Below are 27,439 nucleotides of genomic sequence, written 5' to 3' on the forward strand. Positions count from 1 at the left end.
ATGGTGGTGGCACAGGGGTGATTTGGTGATGGGAAACCCGTGGGGATTACAATTGAGATGAAAAAAAAAAATGTGAAAAATGATGTAAAAATAAACTTTTTAATAAAAAAAAAAAGCGAAGAAGTCTGACTTTCAAATATGTTTTCCACATCACCACAGAGCTTCCAAAATTCTATCTTTTAAGATCACTTGTGCCTTCAATTACAAGAATTAGAGGCTGTTTTTTAAAAAATCAGTTGACTCTTTAATAAACTAGTTTTAAAGATAGGATGTTTAGTTGCCAGCATTTCAGGAAATGAATTCAGTTGCTAAGTTAAAGGCTCTTACTGGGAGATTTATATAGCATATTCTAACTACAGTGTCCCTTTAGTTTTGCTTGAGGAAAATTGTACAAAGAGGTTAGATCAGTCTCCGCAAAGAACATAGAGTGGATTCATCTGGAAGTCCTATCTGATTTTTGGAATATAAAATTGGTCTGAATGTAGAAAAATGCAAGTTTCAACAGATCTGAGATTTATAAAAGCAAAATGAGCACTAGATGCAAAAATCTAGCAAACTGTTAAAATAATAAGAAAAAGAGTGGGGGGTTATGTTCTCCCCACCCTGTATGAGCCTGATCCCGTCTGATCTTGGAGTGGAGAATGAGAACAGTGGACAATTCTGGGATTAGTAAATTTAGTGTAATATTGATAGAAGGAACGGAAGGTAAAACACAAGAAGGAATGTAGGTCTATTTTCATAGTCTGGGACTTAAATTCCTCAGACCGAGGCGATATTATTTCAAATGAGATCTTCTCTTCAGCACTTTTGTTCTAATTATAGTAAATATATTTCAGCCAAGATGTACCTATGCCAGTTATGAAAGTTTATACTACAGCAGTAATGTTTCCTTTTCTTAAATTTCTAAAAATATTCTATATTAAAGAACTTACCATAACTTCTGAAATTGTCAAATAAAAATGATTTAGTTCAGTGCTCAGTGAACACACTGGTCTTTCCTGCTGTTTCTCTCTATGTATAATTCAACAAATACTTCTAGCTGGTTTACTCAAAATTATTTCCTTCTAAAGGTGAATGGCTAAACTAGAACATCCAGAACATGAATAATACACAACAGTGGAAAGAAACATAGCACTCATATGAATTTGGAAGGAATTATGCTGAAGAAAAGTAAATAAACCCAAAGGGTTACATACTGTATGACTTAACTTACATAATGTTTTTGAAATGATGAGTTTCTAAAAGCAGAGACCATGACAGTTGTTGCCAGGACTGAGAGAGGCATGTGGATGTGAGATAGGTGTGGTTAGCGAAGGGAAATAGAGGAGATACTGGTGAGATGGGAATTCTGTATCTAGACTGTAGGGAGAGTGTAGGGTAGCAAAGCTATGAGCACATGCCTATGTGTGTACACACACACACAAATCACACCCTTGACACATACATCCAACTGAGGACAAGCGAAACTGGGGAAATGTGAACAAGAATACAGCCCACCAAGACTGTATAAATTCTAATCCTAGTTGTGATATTACAATGTAGTTTGGAAGATGCTCCACAGCGGGGAAGCTGGGTAAAGTAAAGAAGGTGTGGCATCTTTATTACTTCATACAACTGCACATGAGTCTATAATGACCTCAAAATAATCAGTTTAAAATAGTTAGAATATTAAGTACAAGTAATATTTAATACTGTCTATCCCTTGTCTTTGTATACCGTCACTTATTTATCATTTTATGTTTATAACCTATTTTAGCCTTACTTATCCTACTTGTCTTGTTAACACTGCACTTATTTTATTCTTTCCAAGGTTAAAATAAGGGATTAAAATACCATTATCATCATTTTATTATTATATTGTCTCCACAAAAGTCTATCAGTATATCCTTCACCATTCTTTGATGTTGATATAAAGAGATTTTTTCTATTTTATATGTCCTTCTTTAAGTTGTATCATATTCTTTGATTTCTCTAATTAGACTGCTAGCATTTTTTAGCTTGGTTATTATCCCTTTTGTGTCATTTTCATCATTATTTAATAAAATAACTACTTAAGCATTTGTGATTCTTCCTATTTTTCACTAGTAGCAAGAGTTTTTAATACCCTATTTGCATTTTCCCTGAGAAAGCACTGTGTTTTCAGAATAATTCTAGATTACCCCAGGAATCTGCCTCCAATTAGATCCAGCTGAATACTGCTTCTCATTTCTAATCAGGCTAATCATATTTTCTATGATCCATGACCTTGTAATGTTATTTTAACCTCATCTATGATATTTTTAGGCCATATGTTTATTTTATAGTTTTTAAAATAGTAGCATACTTATTGCTTACTTTACTAATAGCTGGGTTAATCTATTGACTGTAATTATTGGTGAGAAAAAACAAACTTACTATTAACTAAATTTCATTAACTTTCTTTATTCTTTCTTCCCAATGACCTCACTTATTTATTTGGTTATCCTACCATGATAAATGTATCTCAGTAATTCATTTTAAATATGTTACAGAACAAAGCTCAGACAAAGTAGATGGATAAATAAGGCAGAGAGAATCAGACAATTAAATAAAATAGGAAATAAATTAATTCGTAACTATAGTCTTCACTAAATAATGAAACAATCTCTTTTCTAGCCAATCTGTTGCCATAGATGTTTTCCTTAAGTTGAAAACTGAGGATATCTTTATTAAAAAGCTCACTCTATCTAAAGACTATCAACTGTGTTCCAGGAATATCAAGACTATCAAATTCAGCTTCATCTTTCTCTACTTCCTGCAGTGTCCTCTGCTTAGATTGTCATGTTTTTGGCAGCTCAAGCTCACGCTCAGTTCCCTATATGAAACTGTCCTTTCCTTACGCTCAGTGAAAACCTGGGCAACAGTCCTTATCTCCATCAAAGCACATAAAGCCAGCATTATGACATTCTTCTCAGCAGAGTAGGTTTGTCCATCCAATGGACATTGCACCTCGAAAGTCATCATCAGAAGTTACTCAGCAACTATCAAGTCCTACAAGAAGTAGAAAACGCTGAAAATAGCATGCAGGAAACATGTCAATAGGAATAGTAACTCTAAGACCTGCAGCATTTTCTCATCCCCATAGATGTATTCTCCCTGTGTGACTTTGACTCCCCTTGGATTCTACTGGGCATTATTACACAAGCTCCTTTCTGGCTGTTGTATCTGAGTTCATCCTTGACAACCATGACAGTGGTTTCCAGCTCTGCCTCTACCAGTATGTGCTCCTGGGTTATACACTTCAGGATCAGTATCTTAGGGTCAACTGCCTTTAGAGTCATTGGAAGATAACAGTGTGTTTTGTTGTTGTTTTATTGATTTATACAATGACTATTTATTAAGTCCCATGTAGGTAAGTTTTAAAGACAAGTCAAATAGGTCATTAGTCCTAAGTTACCAGTGCTGTCCTAAGAATGATAGGAACATCTGAATGTGAAATGTCTCCCAACTCATCCAATTATTAGGATCTTCCTAATCAATCTCTATGGGAATATTACAAGCTGTCAAAATAGTCTTCCAGTTCCCTAGAATCTAGACCAAGAATATGCTTCCTTGTGAACACTGACCCCACTCTGCTAATAAGCATCTATGTGTAAAAATTGAAAAAATAAAAGAAACACAGATGGATTCATTAAAGGTTTATGGGCTTGGTATCTTCTGGGATTCTGTTCCTCATAGTACTACTAATGCAGAAGTGATACTAAGGACTGAATCTGAAATATCCCTAAATCATTTTAAATCATACTATAGCAATGGAACACTGGGATCATGTTTCGATGAAATGGATAGCAGTAAATGTATGCATGTACCTATGCATGTATTATGTATGCATGCGTAAACAAATGCATGGATGCTTTTACCATGGTCTGTACACTCCACCAAGCACTCCTGGCCACTAATATAATTTAAGATCCAGTTTATATGTCATTTGTCAAGAAAACTTATCCAGTCCACCCCTAGTGGGAGGTAACCAATGCATTTCCTCAATTTATGATTATTCTTTTACTTTATACTTTTACTGTAGTCATTTGAGGATATCATGGCCTTTAAGGAATTGTAAATCCTTTGATATCTGGAAGTTTACCTTATAAAGCTTGTACTTCTCAATGTCTTAGCATTCAGTCAGGCAAGGAACAGTCACAGAGTGATAATCTGTGCACAAGTCTACATCCAAATCAATAATATTGGGTCATTGTTCCATATTCAGCCAGGAATTAGAAATTACCTGACCATTATTTATGACATAGTCAACAAATACTTATTGAGCACCTACTCTGAGCTTTGCAAGAACTTAGTTAAAATTTAATCAACCTGACATTTGCCCAATGTGCCAAAAGAATGCATTAACAATAATGCTTGTTATCTCATAAACAGAGATGGAAGTGGCGACCCAAAACGACTTTTCTTGAAAAGAATAAGTTAGCTTCTAATAAACAAATGTGTAGTTTTGAGATTATTCATCTGGTTATAAGGAAAAGAAGCAGGCCAAAGGATTGTCAGAATACAGAATAAAGGCAGCAACCAAGTGCCATTTGCAGTTCTACAGGGATGTAGTGAAAGGGTTCAGGGAATTAACTTCACACTCATGCTTTGTAGACAAGGGGTTAACTTATATAATGCTGTCTCATAGGTGAACTAGCTTTTATATACACCAACAGTAACAAGACATCATTTTCAAAAAAGGCAAAGGAACAAATAAAGGGTCAACATTCGTCTCAAACAGCTTCAACTCCACTCAATCCATTACTTCTTCAAGACTGTTTCAGTATCTTCCACTGGAGAAAAGCTATTCTTCCATGACATTAATGAACCTAACAATTTTGGTTAAAAACCTCTGATGTTTATCTCAAATAGGAAACCCATAAGGCAAATGAAGAAAATCAATTATCCCCTCTTATATCTCAAGCAAGTAGAGGCAACTACCAGCAAGCAAGTATATTCAATTAAAATGCCATGCTATAAGTCCTATGTTACAGGCATATAGGAAAGAGAGTTAACAGGGTTAAATTCCACCACAAATTTTTCTCTTAAGTTTTTTTGCCCCCAAAGCAAAGAAATCACAGAGCATACATTTTCTTATACCAAAATAAACACTGTGGGTTTATGGTGCAGGAACAGACAAGTTATCACCATGGACGCATCTCTGACTGCATTAGTGCCCTACAGAGAATATCGAGATAAAGGCAGAAAGACTTTGCATTTATGAAACTTCAGATTGAAATACCCATTATATGCCCTCTGTAGGAGCCTTGTTCTACTGACAAAAGACAACAAAACAAATCCTTTATTACTATATTATTTAGCACTGAATCTGTGTCAGGCAATGTTCTATGATATTTTTACAAGCAATTTTCTTTAATTACCTCAAATCTGAGAAGTAGCTACAATTGTGTCCATGCAAATGAAGATTATGAGATGAAGCAATGTAAAATAATGTGTCTAGCACTGACTGTAAGATCCATGAATGGAAGACTGGAATTCAAGCATAATTCTGGCTTGACGTCTTGATCTAGACCACTAAATCCCAATCCATCTAATTTTTAGAATAAGTCTGTGTATTCATAAGGCTTTATTAACAGAGGATAAAACAGTGTCAGGATTCAGTATCTTGTTAAAAGTTACTCTTATCTATGGAATGGAATGTTCTGTTAGAATTTGAAATTGGGTCAATGAAGCTCTTTTCAAGCGGTCTCTCCCAATTCCTCTGTGGCACTAATAATAGTGTTTGAGATGCTCTTATAAAGCCTTTGTTCTTTGCCACTGTTATTTATTGAAAAATTATTTACTCAAATAAAAAGGGCAAAATGAAAATGTACATCTCATTCCTACAGTAATCCAAAAAATAGCTCTGGTTGCAATTATAGAAAGTGAGCCCTGAGTAATTTTAGAGCCATCCAGCAACTTCGATACACTTTCCCTGTGGACTTAAAGCAACATATGGCTGTTCTTTTCACAGTTCAGGCTCCGTTGTTTACTCTGAACCCTTAGGTTACAATATGTTTTGTAATCACTAATAAGGACCACCTGCCTCCCAAGAGCTTCAACCTCACAAAATAGAGAGCCCTAATTGTTCAAATTCACTCTCAGGTAGACAATATGCCCTTTGTGTTTGGACTGAGATTACAGAATAGAAAGCTGAAATCAAAATAAACAATTATACAAAATGATTGTAATTGCTAAATTGAGAACATATGTTAGTTCCATTAAAAAAAATTAAAAGAACCGTAATATGTGGAACCATAAAGACAGTTTTTGAGGAAATAAAATACTGCACAATTTTCCAAGAGAAAAGAATAACCTGCTTGTCATAGAAATCCTTCCACTCCAAGCTCTATCCAGGGAAACTCAACTGCATTCATATATGCCTAACCACATACTCTGTGTATACAATTATCCTATGGCTGAATTCACCCAGAAAAACTGGTTCTTTGAAAATAAATAGAATTCAGTCAAATAATAGAATAGTAAATAAGCATTTGCCATTGAGAGTGTGAAATGTAGCACGTATTACATTTGATAGACTAGAAACAGGTGTCTTACCCAGCAAAAGTGCCCTCCCCAACCCCTCAACACGAGCCTGAGAGCAGTCAGGCAGATTAAGAGCTGTGCTCTTGGCTGCCCTGGCAAAAACATGAACCTTTCTTGGTGCACCTGTCCAGGAAAGTGCACCTGCCCACTGCATTGGCGTGACTGGCTCCAGGGCCCCTGCAGCCTTGGTTGTGAGCCACTGATACAGGACCCACCCACTCACACCCAGCACTACACAGAATGATTTGCCAAAGTCCTTCAAAACCATGTGCCCTGGTGATCCATCCTAGCTGTGTGCTCCAGGCAAGAAACTACAATTTCTCTTACCTAAAGCATACCTTTTAAGTGAAGATCAACCTCCTAATGTATTAAAATTAATATTGAAGATGAGCAGGAAGAGTTGGCACTTAGATCCATGGACCAGCATTTTACAGATGTAGATTCTTTCTGAAATTTCTAAAGCAAACTCTACAGGCCAGGAGGCTGCAGGCAGGAAGTGCCTCTTCTACCAGCTTTCACTTCTTGACTCACCTCCCTGATCTCTCCCTGGCCATAAGGAATCAGGAGATGCTGAGTAGTCATGGGTAACATTTATGGTCCTGGACCAAATGTTTGATTATTCCATTTAATTTGTGTTACTATCATATAAAGCAGGTACTCCTCATGTTCCCTCACTAGCAAAGATAAAACTGAGGCAAGGGGTCTGCTCTGGAGTCTTAGTTGCTTTCCAAACAGCCCCTACTCCATCTTCAACAAGCAGGTGACTGAGCAACTCTCAAGGAAAAATGGGCATTTTGGGGGTCCTGATATTCAGCCCTTGACATAAAACCTCTTCCCACAGTCTCATGCACTCTCTTCTGGCCTTCTCTTGGTTTCAGGAAAGCTAGGATTGCTATCTAGCTATAAATGATCATAATCATGCATGAGAATAATTCTCACATATTGTCTGGATATAATTTATGAACAGTAACATAATACACAACACTTTTATGCACCATGAAATGTACATAAAATGTAGCTTGACATTCAACATGAGCTTTTATAATACATATATCATAGTTATGTGGAAAGATATGTGTGTGTGCATATGTGTACTTGTATGTATAATTAGTGCACATATTTTTTAACCACTGAATTTTATTATATAAATCCTCAACCATAAGAATATACAAGGCCTATTGTAGTGTTAATAAGTTAAAAAATAGTTGCCCCATTTTAAGCCATATCAATTTTTTTCTGCTGTCTTTGTTATTTATTTCATATAGGTCCATGTTCAACAGAATTTTTGCCAGAAAGACATTGATTTTCATATTGATAGTAATAACCTGTGGCATTATCAAGGCTCTGTTTCAATAAATGTCAATTTGGATTGCAGAACAATGGACAAGCTTGTTATCAGACTGCTACATGTAGTAAACTATAGCTATATGGCCTTCCATCATACCATAATAATGGGAAATATAAGCTGTCTTGTATATGATTGAATATAGAATGTGATAATTAGCAGGAAGTCAATTCTGAGACAATAAATCATAAAGATTGCAGTTTTATTATTTCACATCAATTGCTCCTTTGCTGAGAACTTTGGTGACTGATGCTGTGTAGACTTTGGAGGCTTTATTTGAATATAGAGAAATGGAAAAATCTATATAAAAACAAATTGAGTGATTTTGAAAGCAAGTAAGCATGTGTGCCCATGTTGCTTACACACACACACGTGTACACACAAATACTCACATGGTGTCTCCCCCTGCTTTGTAGTATGCCATACTCTGTGTTATCTTCTAGTTAGGGCAAGCTGCACTCAGGAAATGTAGTTAATTGTTCACTTAGGAAATGAGCCCAACTCTCAGAGTGATGGTAGTTTTGAGAGTTAAGAAAAAGAGATACCACAAATCCAAACAGTAGAAGAATATATTTCTAGCTTGTGGTAGAGCTGACTGCTCAGCCACACCGCTCCTGTAAATAGTCCTATATTACAGGTGTAGAAGAGATCTGTATGAATGAACTCTGGATCTTCTCTGAGAGTTCAGGGCACACTCCAAACATCTCCATGCTGGAAGAAGTTGGTGTGCAATAACAGGCTGCTACAGGCTGTCAAATGTGAAACGATTCCTGATCCAGTGGTAGGCAGAAGCTGCCTTACACATCCCTCCCCCTCCCAACATCGCCACTGCAGCTCTGTGTCCTGTGACTTCCTGGATCTCCCTTATCCTTCAAGTTCAGAATCATCAGCCCCTATGATTGGTGGGTGTCAGCACCGGGCAGCAGCCCCAAAGTCCCTGAAGCTCCCTTCCCTAGGAGAGCCCCTCTGGAGGGCTGTCCACCGGCCAGATCAGACCAAGTTCTGCCCCACTGTTAACCAACACACCATCACCCCTGCAAAGGCAAGAAGGAAAAGACAGTCTTTGCTGACTCCATGGCATCCACCAGAGCAGACAAATGCCTAGCCACATCTGGCTTCTGGGACCCCACTTTGGGATAGCCTCTCTTTACAGGCCACATGGAGGAATTGCAGAATCTGTGGGCCTTGGTTTTAACAGCATTCCTGGTGGACAGGAACAGCAGGGCTGTTAAATAAGCATCACCTGAACATCACCTCCGAGCACATTAACTTTCTCTGGTGTTGCTACTGAAAGAAGTTAACGTACAGATCAAGATTCACATTCATCAATCAGAGGTTGCCACAGGTCTCACCTCATGATGTGGGAGGGTGAAATACACTTAATTTTTAAGCCCACATTTTATTGTCCATGGCACACTGTCATCCACCCTCCCAACACACACACACTCACACAAAGTATACGAAGATGGGCAAGTATTCCAGAAAGGATCAAAAGTTCCTTAAGTGTCTCTACATCGATAGTCAGTTAAAAAGAAATGAGCAATATGCTGAAAAATACAGCACACCTCTGAGAACAATATACATTAATATCCAAGTATACTGATACTTGCTTTGAGGTGAAGCTGATTGGTCCAATGCCCGATGACTTTGTACTCGGTGCTTTTGTTGGTTATTTGGTACTGGAAGATATCGTAGCGGCCAGGCGCATCTCCATTTTCATTAAAAGTGACGGGTGTCCCAGCACTGCCTATAAATATCAGGGAACAATGTTAATCAAGTTTTAGAAAGACAGTCCACTGGGCTTATTTTTCTCTAAAAAAAGAAAGATAGATAAAAACATACTGTGTACAGTAAGAGATATGAAGTGTGTAACAGATACAAGGTCATTCTTGACAGCAAAATATCTTTCCCAGGGAAAGAAGCCCAATGCACACACAGGAAGGAGACTGGCTTTATTAAGCACATGAGGAGGCAGCTGATGAGTCACCAGCGAGACACATACCAGTTGAATATCAATGCTGACAGTTGACAAAGAAGAAAGCAAATGTCTTGGAGAGCAGCTAACGTTGTACAACATGAACTACAAATATGGCACCAAATATGTCAGGACGAATGTTCAGCCGGGTTCCCCAGTTTTTGCGTTGTCCTGACTCCACTCTGAAGCAACCATCCTATTCAGTTCCCCTTCTAAAGCTCTGCTCTGAGTCCTGTGCTCTGAAACATCACACCTGTGCTGGGTTGGAACTGCTCAGTGGGTGCTGAGGCAATGCTTCCTCAAATATCCCAATGCTGATCACATCCTAGATGTTGCCCTAATTCTCCATGATGAGTTCTATAGTGGTGAGACAGTGAGGTGATGTCTTCTGTAAGCTCTCATTTCTCTTGGAAGCTCTTTTACTTATTTATTTTACATCGTGGCTCATTTTGTGTAGTGAATGCTTTCTCCTCTCAGGTGTAATCTCTGTAGAATTCCCACCCCCAACTCACCTGTTCACCCTCTGTAGAATTCCCACCCCCAACTCACCTGTGCACCCTCTGTAGAATTCCCACCCCCAACTCACCTGTGCACCATCATCACCATCTCTTGTTTTAACCCCTCTGCTTCCCCATCCCTTGTAGAATGTCTCTGATTTATATTTCTTGCTAATTTTGTTTTTTTTTCTAATTTATTATTGTTATTTTTTTTAATTGATCCCTGAAATGGAACAGGATTTTCCAGGTTTCCATGTTGTTTCATGCAGCAACATGGGTGAATGTTCTCATGTTTTGTTTTTTTTTTTTTAAAGATTTATTTATTTGTGCATACAGAACTGGGGTACAGGCCAGAGGCTCAGGGGCAGTGAGAGTATTCACCAGAGACAGAATGGGGAATAGAACAGGCAGATCGATGAAGTACACTGCTGAGGGGAGCAGCGGGCGGGTCAGGAGAGATCTGCCACGCCATGTGATCACCTCTGGGGCAGGCGGGAATCGAACTCATGCGGAAGCGGTTTTAGATTCTCAGTGCTGTGCTTTAACCCACTGCGCCACCAGGGAGGGCCAAATGTTCTCATGTTTTAATAGTTCTGCTCACTTTTACTTTTTTTTAAAAGGTTTATTTATTAATTCATACAGAACTGGGGTACAGGCCAGAGATGCGGAGGGTGAGAGGATTCACAGAGACAGAGTGAGGAGCAGAACAGGCAGATCGACGAAGTACACTGCTGAGAGGAGCAGCGGGAGGGTCAGGAGAGGTCTGCCGCGCCATGTGATCACCTCTCGGGCAGGCGGGGATCGAATCATGCTTCTTAGTGCTGTGCTTTAACACACTGCGCCACTAGGGAGGGCCTGCTCACTTTTAATGAACTTTTATATAATCTCAGGTTTTACAGGTAGAAAGGGATCTCTGCCACCAGAATGGCCTTGTTCTATCTGGCCTCAGTAAGGACAGAGACCTTCCTATTTTCTAAGTTCCTTTAGAACCCTCTTCATCCTCCTGGATTACGCTTTACCCACCTTGACAAATTCACCCTTTTCTTTTTGGTTATCTATCGCCTCTCTGCAGGGTGCTTTCTCTGAAATTCCGCTCTCACTACATATCAGATTTATTCCTCAAGTGTACTAGAAAACCTCCTCTTGCTAGCTATCTTGTTTTCATACTGTAGTCTCTAAAATATATAGACTGCCAATAGTTACATGGCAACTCTTTACATTTCCCATCTATTATGAGTTTCCTTATCCCACCAGTAGAGGTAAATATAGCCGCAGAATTCTAAAATGTTTAACTCAGCAAGCAAATTGGATGACTTAAGATAATAGCTTACTTAGCCCAATCAGAGTGCAGCAATTAAGGTCCTTTGCTAATACTTAATGCAGAGTTTTCTCCTAACTTTCTGTTCTCTACAACCTTCCTAAAATCTGAACATAGTAGGAACTTTCTGAAGAGCTCTGATTCCTGGTCTCTGCAAAAACAACTAAGGCCCTGAGAGATGGCACAGCACAGAGGAAAGAGCACTGTTTCAGAGTGCTAATTTTACTGCTTGAGTATGTTTTTCTTCATTTGTCATACAAGGACAATGATGACTGTTAACATATTTTGATGCTCCCAAGAGCTACTGCATTTGTTATCGTCACTGTATCAACATCATCATCATTATCGGCCATGTGGGAAGTTCCTTTATATGTAAATTAAGAGAGAAAGGAAGAATTGGAAATAAAATAGAAGCTGTCAACGAACCTAGTTTCTTAACTACTCCTTAGATTCCTAAATGGCAACCCACTTGCCATCCCTGACAAAAACTTTAACTCTTATTGAACTTGAGAAGGTTAATCTTTAAATTTTCAGTTTCCTCATCTGTAAAGTGGGGGTAATAAAGACACTTTTCTCAGAGGGTTGTTTTGAGAATTAGTGAATCAATAACTTATTAAGTTATAGAACAATGCATGGGGTAATTTGATGATGGTGATGGAGTGACTCCCACATGGGTTTTTTCTGAATCTGTTAATACGTAATAGTGCATAGGATATTGAAACCTCTAAGTGATATAGAGGCAAAAGATTATACAAATTTAAATACGAAAGTCTTTGATGGGAAAATATATGCCAGTTTTTCATTGCACATCAATAATTCCTGATAGTTAGATACCACTTTGAGGTGTTTTAATGTCATCTTCTCTCTGAATAAAGGAATATTTACTTCTATTCAGTAACATGTCACCCCTCCCACTGAATGAGCCTCAATCTCCTATAACAGCAGTCTCCATCTTTTTACCATATGAAGGCTAAGATAAGTTAATGTCACTGTGGCCAACACTGTCCCGAGTGGCTTCTGAGTTATACACAATCCCCAGTGTGTCAGCCGTTCAGACACCTCTTTTCTCCAACTACAGGAAGTTTGGAAGCAAGCGAATGAGTGTTAGCTTATCACAAAAATAATAAATCTCCAACTCAGATTCTTCAAATACATTATTAATAGCAAGATATACTAAATGTGACAGTGTATTAAGAGGCAATATACTAAAGTGATTAGGAGCATAGACTTCAGGGCCAGATAATTGGTTCAAAACACAGCTAGATGCAAGGTCCTGGATAAAATCCTTCATTTCCCTGTAGTTCATTTGTCTTTTAAAAAAGAGCTAGGGAGTAATTCCTACCTCTGAGGGTTATATAAGGATGAAATTAATTGACAGATATAAAACATTAAGTCTACAGCAAGCCTTGTGTATGCATTTACTATTACCTTAGCTATCGTTCATGACAATGTTGCTTTTAGGTCCACTGTCTGGATGGGAAGATGCAGTGAATAGATACAGCTTTCCTGAAGTCACCCTTGCTAATATCTCTCTTCTCTGTACATGCACAAAGCTACATGTACATTCAGCCCCAATATCTAAGTTCACCCTGTTCTTCGCCATTCTGTCTTTGCCCACGATATTTGCTGCAAGCCCCTTGCCTTTTTCCTACCCCATTTTCTCTGAATAATTCCTTCAACATGTGACTGCAAGGTCATACCTGTATAAGTCTGGTTTCCTAAACCCAGAGCAGGGGCTCAAGGCTCTCTTCATTCCCCTTTGTGCTCTATTAAAGCCCTTGCAACATGTTCCACACTCTTACTGCTAACCCCTTTACCTGTTTCCAACACTTATTCAACAGATCTTTTGGGAGAACCCAACACCAGGCGGGCCCTCTGTCTTCCTCAAGAAACTAATTAAGGCAAAGTGTGTCTGTCTCTGTAAGCCCTGCACCCAAGTCAGTGCCCAATACTGAGTGAACAATCCATTCATTACAGTGAAGCATGAGAGTCACTCCTAAAAATCCCAGGCAACTTCATGCTCATTCTCTTCACAACATAGGGAATCTCACACACATCTCTTCTCTTTTTTTTAATATATTAACAGATGGAGAAACTAAATATCAGTGCCTTTCCCAGTGCTATCACTGTGCCATGAGAAATCATTCCTGCAGCTTGCTTTACTAATCTGATTTCTGATCTTGGACTGAACTTTCAGCTGAGCAAATTCAACCCTTTCAAAGACAAACTGACAGCACTGCACATGGACCCCTCACTGGTCACTGCTCTGGTTCTGTGCTTCATGCAACAAAGAGCCATCTTCAACAGCCACAATGGACTGAGCTGTTGACTAATTTTGACAAATAGAAACTTTAAAAAATCATCCTTTGTGCTGAATCTGGCTACCCTGAAAAACAGGGTTAAATCAGAAGAAAATTTTCAAACAATGAATGTTTTAACCTATCACCTAAAAATGGTTTAGTAACAACACAGGTAAGAAAGAAAACATAGGGCCCTCCCTGGTGGTGCAGCGGGTTAAAGCATAGTACTAAAAAGATAAAGCACAGGAGTTTGATTCCCACCTGCCCCGGAGGAGATCCACATGGCACGGCAGACCTCTCCTGACCTGCCTGCTGCTCCCCTCAGCAGTGTACTTGGTCGATCTGCCTGTTCTGCTCCCCATTCTGTCTCTTGTGAATCCTCTCACCCTACACATCTCTGGCCTGTACCCCAGTTCCATATGAATAAATAAATCTTAAAAAAAAAGAAAGAATACATAAATATAAATATATTTGGTTAGCATAAATTCATATATATAATACTAAAAAGTATGCTCCAGCAAATTTCATCCTCTGTTTTGTTTTGCTTCTTTCCATCTAGACTTAGGTATTTCAGAACTGTTGAAGTACTTTATTTTTAGTTCTTTTTTATCCATGTGAACTGGAGGAGAAATAGAAACAACAACATGGAGTTTTAAGATAACATACAAATCAGTAAAGCATGAAAGAGTCGCCCCCTAAAAATCCCAAACAAATCCATACTTATCCTTTTCATAACATAGAGTTTATACATTTCCTTGACTATTTTCTGTTCAGGAAGTGAATGCATGGGAAAAACTCTATTTTTTATTTTATGGCAGAAGAAGTACTTCAATAAGTTTTTGTAGGGAAAACGGTGCAGCCAATGGAGACATTATTTTAAAATATTGGCCTTTTTTTTTTAAGATTTATTATTTGTGTATACAGAACTGGGGTACAGGCCAGAGATGCGGACGGTGAGAGGATTCACCAGAGACAGAGTGGAGTACAGAACAGACAGATCAACAAAGTACACTGCTGAAGGGAGCAGCGGGCGGGTCAGGAGAGGTCTGCCACTCCATGTGGTCACCTCCTGGGCAGGCGGGATTCGAACTCATGCGGAAGTGGCTTTAGCTTCTCAGTGTTGTGCTTTAACCCGCTGCGCCACCAGGGAGGGCCAAAATATTGGCCTTTTTAAATACAATTCTGGGGAAGCATATGCACTTGCAATTTAGGAGTGGAGCTTGATTTCTGGGTCTGCCAATCACCTGTGTGATCTGAGCAAGTTATCCTCCCAGTCTGTTTTTTTCAATTGTCAGGTACAGGGGGACAGCATAATAACCACAAACATTCTAGGCCATCACAAAATTCACTTGAGATAGTATAAGTAAAGGACTTCGTGCCTGACATACACATAATAAATATACAATAAATGGAAACTATCATCACAATTTTCCATTCTTTGACTATACTTATGTTCCTTTGATCTACAAGTCTTTGGTTCCACAATGCAAAAAGCAATGTAAGAATTACTCATTTACATGTATGTTCAAGTATTATGAATAAATTTTTAAGTGTAAATGGCTCAATTAGCTTATTATCAAGTTAATTGCCTTTCTTCCTTTCATTTGCTATCAAAACTTTATCCATATCCTTCCTTATAGTCAACTACATATAGTATTGGTTAAGCAGAAAAAAATTAAAAAGCTAAAAACTAAATGACTTAATTTAGTAATTTTAGTACCCTTAAGAGAAGGAGAAATAGATGAGGTTTAAATCATTGAACAAAATGCCATAGGGAAGAACAATTTTCAACAGAATCTCAATTATTCATGCTCTCCCTTTCCTAATCCAATTTTTCATAATCAATAAACAGGACTAGACACTTGAATTAAAATCACGTTATAATTTAGTTATTTAGAGATCAGCCAGATTATTGTGACTTATGTCAGTGGCTTAGTCTTGTTCATTGAAGACTTTAGTGTTTGAATCGTGAACTCTTCTCCATCCATATTCCTGTTATTATTTCTGGAGGCATTATCACTCACTTGGATCACTCAACAGCCTGCCCTCTGCATGAGCTGACTTCCTCACTTCCAATTATTACCCCTTCCATGCCTCTCCCCACAGGTTAAGAATTAATCATGATCACACCGAAAGCTTGTCCAATCCAGTTACAACATCCTCTCTAAAATTTTGCTCTCTGGATATCACCTCCCAGGCCCTCTAAATTGACTGATTCATTCATCACCCCAATTTGTCACTACACTTCACTCTTGTGATCATGTTTTTTTACAAGATGATAATTCAGGATCCCTGAGTGTGTGTATGTGCGTGGGTGGGTGGGGGGTAATTTATATAAACTGTATGATCTGCTCAAATTTTCTGTAAATTTAGAATTGTTTTTTAAAGATATCTTTAAAAAAAGAAGTAAAAAGATGAAATTACTTTCAGTATTCGATTTTGTGTAACCCAATATAGGTTTAAGATATTATGTCAAAATATAACCGATATAAGAAATCTTCATAAGATAATTTATATTTTTTTAAAGATTTATTTATTTATGAACACTAGGGTACAGGTCAGAGGTACAGGGGTGTTGAGAGGCTTCACCAGAGACAGAGTGGGGAACAGAACAGGCAGATTGACAAAGTACACAGCTGAGGGGAGCAGCGGGCAAGAGAGTAGAGGTCTGCTAGGCCATGTGGGTCACCTCCGGGGCGGGGATCGAACTCGCACTGAAGCGGCTGCAGCTAGCTTGCAGTGCTGCTTCCTAACCCATGGCACCACCAGGGAGGGCCCAACTTATGATTTTTTACATACCAACTCTTCAAATCCCTGTGTTACAGATCATTGTAATTGGATTAGCCACAATCCAAGAACTCAGTTGTCAACCACATTAAACAAACAGCACAGCTCTAAAACACAAATCATGTTGGCAGTGACTGTGCCAACTCTCTATTCACTAGGGAGTCTCAGTGTTGAGCCTTTCTGATTTGGCCTCATCCCAGGCCTCCATTTCAACTGGGTGAATCTCCTTCCCTAGTTACTCCCCTTAAAGAGACATGAATCCAGCCAAATCTAACCCAGGATTCAGCTGAAGAGGATACGATCCTAAAATAAGATCCAAACCACTCCAGCAGTAAAAACAAATAAACAAAAGCCCACATTAATTCATTCAAAGGTTCCACCCCCAAAGCACATCCAGAAACACCCCATTTTTTCCATTTCTACTTCCATCACACTGGCTGTTGCTACCAAAATCTGTCCCTGAACCCCATATTCACATGAGCAACAATAGTCCACTCTCCATCTTACTGCCAAAGTGATATTATGAAGCACAATCAAATCACAGTCTCCTCTCCTGAAACCATGAGTGACTTCTCATTTTTCCAAGAATAAAACACAGAAGGTTCATCATGACCTTTAAAGCCTTATTATTTCTCCAGTTTCTCTATCTAGCTCTAAGTCTCTGACTCCCCACTCCCCTCCATTTGCCCTTTCACTTCTCTTCCTCCCTTTTCTCCCTTTCCCTTTCCCACTTGATTCTTTGCAGGACTGACTCCCCTTCATTCATATCCCAGTGCAAACAGAACTGAGGTCTTGTCAGATCTCCATGTTCACATTAGCTTGTTTATTCTCCTTATTACTCACTATTATATACATTACTTATTTCCTTTTTAGCACTTTCAAATGTCTAAAATATCTGGTTTATAATGAACAGTTGCTATATTTTGCTGGACAGTAAACTCCATGATTGCAAAGCATTTTGCCATTAGGTTCACCACTACATGTGTAGCACACACCGTTCACTGAGTACCTGAATTCACAGTCTCTCTTTGGGCACATAGCTAAGCTACATTTTCAATCTTTCTGTAGGTAGATGTGGCCAAGTCATCTTCTTTAGTCAATGGAACATAAATAGAAGTGATACATACTTTTTCTGGTCATCGTTCCTGGAAATAAGAACTTGGACAAGTGGGGGATCTATATTTTAAAAATGGTAGAGATTTCAGTAGCCTGGAATCTTATGTGAGTATATGCAGGAGGTCTGTGTTTGTCATCTGTACATCCATCCTTCTATATAATGCTATTATCTGAGTAAAAATTAAACCTCTCCTGTTTGAACCATTACAGGTTCTGAGTCTCCTTCACGTTGTAGTTTATCATGATACTACAGTATCTAGAGAAGTCGATAATCAATTAAGTTAAGGTAATAAGTAAAATCTATAATTATGAACTTTTTCATTTTCTATGATAGTATAATATTTTCAGAATAATATAAAGTTTATAATTGAGAATAAAAGACACAGGCATGGAACAATGATTGTTTTCAGATTCTTCTTTAGAGCTAATACTGGTTATTGCATTGTGAATAGATATGATATACAGGAGAATCCTGACTGTGAAGCCTGCTCTAGAATCTCTCTGTATGGTGTCCCGCTCAGTTACCACAGCTAAAACACTCACTCAGTTGACTGTTTCCATAGCAACTAAATATGAATCTGCCCATTTTTTTTTTTTAAGGAATCTGGGTTAAAAATGGCTTCACCCATATGTGGAACATAGAGAAACAAAACAAAGGCTCAGACAAAACAAACTCCAAAATCTGACTGCAAACGTGAGGCTACCAGAAAAGGTGTAGAAGTAGTGAAGTGGAAGAATCAGAGATACAATGGAGTATGATGCAAGACTATAGATATCTTGGTGGTAGGGGTGAGGTGGTGATGTGTGCTAATAAGGTGTGAATCTCTATCTTTCAATTACATACAGTGTTGTAACCCAATGTTACCTTAAAAAAATAAAAAGAAGAAAAAGTAAGAAAATGGCTTTATTTAACAGATTCGTTTGGTGCATGAAACAAGAGAACAGGAATAGAGCTGAATGGAATTTTTAAATCTCTCAGTCAAGCCTCCTCTTTGATTTTTCTATCCAGAAATTGAACTGACAATACTACTTTTTCTTGTGGAAATGTCTTCATGATCCTTGGATTAAAGGTGCTTTGAGAATGCAAAATGGCATTATAGCTAATGAGCAAACACTATTGAGAATAGAAACAAAACCTATAATTGCATTAATAGTACTAAAATAAGCTGATTGAATTTTTAAAATAAGAAAAATTATTTAGTATTTAGTGATACCCATCTCAGGAAAGCAGAAGAACTAGGAGGTTTAAATGAAATATCTCATTTAAAAAAAAAAAGTGAGCAAAGGGACTATTAAAATACCAAATGTTGCATAAAGGAAAAAAAGAAAAAGAATATGTCAAAATAAGCCAAGATTAAAAAGTAACATCTAGTGGAATTTGGGAACAAACCAAAGTATGTTACAATGCCCTCAATCCAGTATGTTCTTATACTCTGGAAGACATTTTACCTTTATTGGGATCAATTTAAGCCCTTTATTGTTCTTTGAAGGCTATTTAATATTGCCCATCATGTTACCATTTAATTACTGTCCAACACGAGTGCTTTAATTGAGATATGGTTATATGTGTTTACTGATAATCTTGCCTTTTCAAGTTTGCTGTACTGGGTGATCTGACCATCTCCTTCACTATGTTTCTGTGGGTGGGGATGCTTTCACTATCTGGATTTATTATAGTCAAATTCAACAAATTTTCAAGTAAGTGCTTACTGAGAATTTTAAACTTTTGCTTTTGACACTTGTAATTTTAATCGACCCATAGTTGACATATGGTGTGAGACAGGGACACAATTCTACTTTTACCTATACTGATCAGTGCTTTTTCGGCTACTGCCACCATTTTTCCAAATAACTGGACAGATGTATCCATTTTTAACTAAGTTATAAAAACAAATAGTTTTGTTTTATTTTGTTTTGTTTTGGCCTGTATACCCAATTCCATTAATTCTTTATCTTTGAACATCATAATAGAAAAATTGTAAAATTTTCAAAATAAGATTGATACTAGTAGGAGGAGAAGTCCCTATTTTTTTCACAGAATTGTTCTAACTCTACGGAATCTAAAAATCAAATGAAGAAAATTTAATTTAATTATCGTATCTTCCTACTCATGAGCACTAGTTGTTTCTCGATTATTTAACTCTTATTCTGTTACTACCATGAATTATACCTATACATATTCAAATATTACATCTTGGGAAGTTTAGGATGGATTCATCTTAATGTTAGTATTTTTTCACATTGTTGAATTCAGTAATACTATTTTGGTTAAAATATTTATATTTGGGCCCTCCCTGGTGGCGCAGCAGGTTAAAGCACAGCACTGAGAATCTAAAGCCACATCAACAAGAGTTCCCCGCCTGCCCCGGAGGTGACCACATGGCGTTGCAGACCTCTCCTGACCCGCCCGCTGCTCCCCTCAGCAGTGTACTTCGTCGATCTGCCTGTTCTGTTCCCCGCTCTGTCTCTGGTGAAGCCTCTCGCTGCCCCCTGAGCCTCTGGCCTGTACCCCAGTTCTGTATTTACAAATAAATAAATCTTTAAACAAATATATTTATATTCATAATTATATGTAAGATGAATCCTTAATTTCTTAAAATGTCGTCTTATTTTTGTCTTAAGGTTACACCAACCAAAGAGAATAAATTAGAAAACATTCCCTTTTTCCATTCCTGGAAGTTTGTATAAAGTTGTGGTAACTTCCTCCCTGAAAGTTTTATAGAACTCACATGGAATCACCCCAGATACCATCAATTGTATATGAAATATTCACACCCAATGAATAGCTATTCTGCAGTTAACATGTAGCCATTATAGATATATGAAGGATCTCAGCAATATTACTGGGAAAAGTAGCAAAAAGTATACTTTACAAAGGTGTAAATGACTAAATTTTATGCTTTTTGGGGACCACTTTTTTTTTTTAAGTTAGGAGCACTGATTATTTAGGAGGGAGTGAGGGGTTGGTTATGTGAGTATGTGATTAGATACATATACTCTTACACCTGTTTTCACAGGTGCTTATTAAAATCTTTAAAATTAACCATTAGCGGCCCTCCCTGGTGGCACAGCGGGTTAAAGAGCAGCACTAAGAAGCTAAAGCCACTTCCGCATGAGTTCGATCCCCGCCTGCCCCGGAGGAGACCACATGGCGTGGCAGACCTCTCCTGACCCGCCCACTGCACCCTCAGCAGTGTACTTCGTCCATCTGTCTGTTCTGCTCCCCGCTCTGTCTCTGGTGAATCCTCTCACCCTCCACATCTCTGGCCTGTACCCCAGTTCTGTATGAATAAATAAATAAATCTTTAAAAAAAAAATTAACCATTAGCATATAATATGAACCAAAAAGCCAAGATGGAGAAAGAGAAGGGAAAGTGAGAGGGAAAAAAGAAGGAGTGAAATGACAGAAAGACAGAATTTACAAATAAATGAACAAAATGGAGAACTACTCATTAAAAATATGAAAAAAAAAGAAAGGCATATTGAAGCAATGGTAGCTTCAATCTTGTATAATTCTGTCAATTAGCTGACTGCTATTTAGAGCATTTTCACTATGTCCTAGGATAACATGAGTCTTCCATGCAGGTCTATGAACACAAACAAAATAGGCCACATAAAATATTGCCTTCATCCAATTCTCTAAAGACCTTTTCTCTATAGTTTTAGACTTTGTCAGCTTTCTGTCAGAATTCTCAGTTGATAAAGTATAAAATGGGCTTGAATCACATTTTACCTTTAATTTAAAAAATTTAATTCACTTTTTTAATTATGAAAATTTTTCCAAGTAAAATTAGGCTACAATCCACCTCTTACACTACTTACAATGAGTCACTACTTCATTTTTTGCAGAATATCAAATTATCCTTTTATCTTGAGTTATGGATGCCACTATAGTTGTTCATTGCTTGAAGTTTCATTTAGGTACAGTCTTCAATGTATTCAGAATTAATATTTTATGATTATTTTTCATAATTGTTGTGTGCCAAAGACAGACAGCCTGATAGGATCAGATGCCAAAAAAGACATGGGTAAAAAAATCAACCTAGGAGAGGTCTAGTCATTCCTGACAATAATTTATGTACTAAATTAAAAAAAGGATACCAAATCATTTATTTATAATGGACCCGATTTCCTGTAATTATATAAACTGTCAATGTACATTAGACCACTGTGATAAATGAGAATTGTCTGTGTTACTATGGTGATTTGAGGTATTTCCATTCTATGCTTCATGCATAACAATCTGGACCATAATTAAAAGAACCAGTAAAATATATAAATAAAAACTGTCACATATCAAGGCATAAAAGTATAGCATATCTCACTCCAGCATATTCCTCTCTCAAATTCATTATCAAAAAGAAATTAAAATTAAACTAGACATTTTATTTTCAAATATACATAAAATATTCACCAAAAATATAATTATTTTCTACCAAAAATAAATGCAGAAAACTATCATAAGATAGAACCATTAGTTCATATTCTCTGATTATTTTTCAATAATATTTGAAATTAAAAAAAATATTTTGGTGATGGCACAAGGGGTTGGAACACAGCACTATAAGGCTGTCCATAGCCACTGAAGCACAAATTCCATGCTCAGCCACGGAGGCTACCCACATGGCACAGCAGACCTCTCCTGTCTTACCTGCTGTACCCTCAGCAGTGTATTTCAGTTGGTCCACCTGTATTACTCCCCACTCTGTCTCTGGTGAATCCTCTCACCGCCCCCTTGCCTCTGGCTGTATACCAGTTCTTGTATGCATAAAAAATAAATCTTCAAAAAATAAAATATTAAACATCTAAAACATTAAGAAAGATAAAGTCAACAACTCCCTCAGGTTTAGATGTCAGATAAATATCCGTGTCCATTAATTAATGAGTCAAAGGGGAAACTGAAAGTATAAAGATAATATATATCAAAACCTAAAGTATGTCACCAAAGCTGTCCTTAGAGAAAATTGAGAGAATTAAGTTATAATGCTTTTACAAGTCCTATATACATTTATAGAAAAATTTTTATAATCTTAAAGTGATAATTATCTTTTAAATATTTAAAAATTTCAAAATCCTGAATTTCAAGGCACAATTTAAGAACTAACCTACCTATGTAAATTCAACATTGGATTAATATTCTTAATATGCAATAAGCTCTTACATATAATAAGAGAAAATTGACATTTCAGCACAACTGGGAGAAAAAATAAGTAAAAAAATCTGAATATAAAATGTAACATATTACTGTAAGAACATATATTAATATTTGACTAGCTAGTAAGATAAATCACCAATGAAATATGAATGTGCTCATATAATCCAAGAATAAACATTATAGTTGGCAGTGGGGTAAAAGTGACACTTTATTGCTCTGCTGGTAAAACTTTAAATTGATGTAACATTCTGAAAGCAAATTTACAAGATTTAAACATGCTTGATTTTGATCCAAAATAGAAATTTACGCTATGAAAGCAAGGACTTTCCAAAGACCTTGATATAAAGATGTTAACAGAATGATTCAGGATAATGGGGAAAAGTTGAAAATCTAAAGGGACAAAGATAGACGAATCTTTAGTACAGTGTTCTTTACAGCAGGAAAATAGAAGCAAGGGAAATATAGATCACCCGGGGTATCAACCACCAATAATACACAGTGGAATACAACATAACCATTAAAATTATTTTATAAGTAGGTATCACTAATATAGAAAAAAATGTCCTGAGTTTGTATTTGTTTTAAAGGGTATTACACTAAGTTGGCTATATTTTTTTAAATACAAAATAATAAGTTTTGATAAGAATGTGAGAAATAGGTGCTACCCTACATTGCTGATGGGGGATGGAAAATGATGTAACTGCTGTTGGAAACTATTGGATGGTTCCTCAAAAAATAGATTTTCCATATGATACAGCCTAGCCTGAAGGTATACCCATAAAACTAAAAACTTCCATTCACACAAAAATGCATAGCACCATTATTCTTAGCATTTAAGAGTAGAAACAACCCAAATGGACATGAATTGATTAATGAGTAAATGAAATGTGATATATTTGTATGATATTAAGAATTAAAGTGATTGATACATGTCATGACTTGCTTCAACCTTGACAGCATTATTCTATGTGAAGAAGTCGGTCACAAAAGGCTATACACTGAGTAATCCATTTACATAAGATATCCACAACACACACATTCATAGTGTCCATAAGTAGATTAGAGTTTGTCAGGAGCAGGAGAGGGGGTGGGGGGAAGTGGCAGGGGCAGATATTGCTTTCTAGTGACTTTTTTGCACAAGTGTAAGAAACAACACCTTTTATCTTAAAAGAGATGTTTGTTTTAAATATATATTTGCAGAGTTTTTTTTTTTTTTTCCCAAACCCCCCACCATATAGATTTATACTGGAATGTTATCTAGAAAAGTTTCATTTTAAAATAAATTGCTTAGTTCTATAAGAGAAGTGGATGTTATTACTCATGATCATTAGAGGAAATAACCTCTTGTCATTTTAAAGTTCTGTTTTATGAAAACACATTAGGTTAAAAAACTAATTAAGAAATTAAGAGCCAGTAAAAATGTTTTTTTTTTTTTAAAGATTTATTTATTTGTGCATACAGAACTGGGGTACAGGCCAGAGGCTCAGGGGCGGTGAGAGGCTTCACCAGAGACAGAGTGGGGAACAGAACAGGCAGATCGACGAAGTACACTGCTGAGGGGAGCAGCGGGCGGGTCAGGAGAGGTCTGCCTCGCCATGTGGACACCTCCGGGGCAGGCGGGGATAGAACTCATGCGGAAGCGGCTTTAGATTCTCAGTGCTGTGCTTTAACCCGCTGCGCCACCAGGGAGGGCCCAGTAAAAGTGTTTTAAAGTGGTTCTAAATATGTCTGTGAAAATAAAAAGGCAGTTCTATGGCCAGGTCATGGTGAGCTGCTTATCTTTTGAACTGCTCCTAGCATTCCCATATCCCAGTCCAGAGTACCCCAGAAAATAAGTCATGAGGAATATCTAACCTCGTCTTGGGAATGTCTCTAGATTTTGCCTATTTCCTCCTTCTTATTCATCAACTTAATGGGCTGCCTGAACCCCACAGGCTGTGAATCTTGATTTTTCCCTTTTTCCCTTTGCATTTCAAAATCCAACTCAAGACTATTTTATTTCTGTGTTGACTTAAATCCCCATCGGAATCCACCTCTCATATTTGCTGTGAGTGCAAGTTCAGTGTGCTTTCTAACTTAACAGAGTTCTCACTCCACCAGAGTGAGACCCTTGTTAGCCTTCTTTCCTTGTCTTTCCAGCCCTTGCACAAAGATGGCACATTACCATCATTTCCACTGAGATTATTTACCAACATATCCAAACCACATGAAGCCCAATCATTTGCTGGGCATGGTGGGCGTGCACAAGCATAAAGTTATCCTTAACTTAGGATGATCCATGAGATCTTAGTGATTGCATCATCAAAGCAAAGATGCTGATGTTGATCTTTAACTCTGGAATGTTAAAGAGTTAATTGACCAGGTAGCTCTCAAAAGAGAAGATTCTAGTAGAAGAAAGAGCAATGGCTTTGGAGTCAAACCTACCATTTCTCCAAGATCTCTGAGGAACTACCCCTTCACATAGTCCCTCTTCTGGAGTGAGGTAAATATCCCCTACATCATAAAGTGGTTGGAGGTTTAGAACATGTAACATTTGAAATATACAGTTTGTTGTCAATAACTGTTAATGGCTCTATCCCTCAGTGTGATATCTGTAAATGTAGAAAAATCAATAGTTTTGCCAGCCAAATAACTAATTAACCAAAAAAGAATCTTTTCCCAGTGACTTAATCAAGGTATAAAAAATTGACCAAAGTGACAGTTTTTTTTTTATCAACATGAATTCCCATTGGAAAGCAATAATGCCCTATAACTACATATGGTCATAATGGTGATGAAAGGCAAATTTCTACATTTAACTCTACATTTAGAGTTAAATATATGTTAATATGGTAAATGTGAAAAATTGTTGAATCCTACCAAGTTTAAGAAAATGCAATTATCAAAAGTATTAAACCCACTTGACTCTTTATTTGAGCTACACTACCTTCTGTTGAGGTCCTAATTTCATGGAGGTTTAAAGGCAATAATTAGTTACTGTGAATAAAACTACCATTTGAATAGATTATAGAATATATTCTTTCAAAAATGGAATGCTCACATTCAGTAAATTGTGAGGTGCCTATTATTTTTTGTATTTCCTGTTATGAATCTCACATTTTGAAATACCTCTGCGTATGCACTACAGCATATTACTAGAAGCTGCACAGTAGGCAAACAGCAGACAGAGTGCATAATACATCTATCTGATGGACCTTTTCCATACCCTGCACACAGAAAGGAAACCTGACCCCATGCATTGCAATGGCTGACACTGGGGTTATGGACGCAACTTTGCAGGACTGCACTATGTCACGCAGTTATTCACTTACTACATGAATAAGATAAAGGGATGTTTTACTGATTTATTAAAGTAGTAGATTTCCTAAATATAATCACTGATATAATGAATCCCTAAACCATGATAGTGAAATAGTGGTTATTAGGAACTGTGAGAAAAAGGGAAATAGAGAAGTGTTGATCAAGAGATACAAAACATACCTCTTTTTTTTTTTTGTCCTTCTCTGATAGCACAGTGGGTTTAAGCTCAGCACTGTAAAGCTGGCTGCCACTGCTTGGGTACAAATTCGATCCCTGCCCAGAAGCTGACCCACATGGCATGGCAGACCTTTCCTGTCTCTCCTACTTCCTTCAGCAGTGTACTTCATCAACCTGCCTGTTCTGCTCCCCAATCTGTCTCTGGGAGATCCTTTCACCACCCCTGCACTTCTAGTTGTATCCCAATATGGCATGCATAAATAAATCTTAAAAAAAGAACTTTAAATTTAAAAAGTAGACTTCTTTTTAATATATACTCATTTGCATATATGCCTGTGTGTATATATAAATATACGTGTGTGTGTGTGTGTGTGTATGAATCCCTAAACCATGAGAGTGAAATAATGAATCCCTAAACCATGACAGTGATCATTATGGACTGTGAGGAAAGGAAATAGGTTTTGATCAAGAGGTACAAAGTTTCAGTTATGCATGATCAACTAAATCTGGAGATCTACTGGACAATATATGAGCTAGAGCTAACATAATTAAAACATATACAGAAAAATCTGCTAAGAGGGTTTGACTTCTTACAACAAAAGAAAAAATTGAAAAAGAAAAGCCCATAAGAGGGAGGGCAGGTAGAAACTTCTAGAGATGATGGGTAAGTTTATGGTTTGGATTGTGGTGATGGCTTCATTAGTGTAGACATACATTCATACGTGTTGTACTCATTCAATACTTTTATGCCGTCTTTAGTGGTTAGGAAACATGGTGTATATGAAAATGCATTATTCGGGATATAACTACTCGATTCAAAACTTAAAAGGAGCTTGACATCAGACAGCTTGTTGATAATGTGTCATTGTGCCTTATAGAACAGAAGACTAATCAAGTTGTGCTTCGCTTTCCCACCTGCATGT

At 37.3% G+C, this 27,439-nt stretch overlaps 1 protein-coding gene across 3 annotated transcripts in view; it reads right to left on the reverse strand.

Annotated features, from left to right (window-relative positions):
- GRM8 (glutamate receptor, metabotropic 8) overlaps positions 1–27,439 on the reverse strand; it is a 697,091-nt gene that overhangs the window by 132,795 nt on the left and 536,857 nt on the right. For all 3 annotated transcript variants that reach the window (XM_004676994.2, XM_004676995.1, XM_012721074.1), the window contains exon 8: positions 9,502–9,638. In XM_004676994.2, the coding sequence (XP_004677051.1) occupies positions 9,502–9,638 (137 nt within the window). The remainder of the gene's footprint in view (positions 1–9,501; positions 9,639–27,439) is intronic.

This window comes from Condylura cristata, unplaced genomic scaffold, assembly GCF_000260355.1.
Source record: "Condylura cristata isolate star-nosed mole 26May11 unplaced genomic scaffold, ConCri1.0 scaffold00005, whole genome shotgun sequence".
NCBI classification, from domain to species: Eukaryota; Metazoa; Chordata; class Mammalia; order Eulipotyphla; family Talpidae; genus Condylura; species Condylura cristata.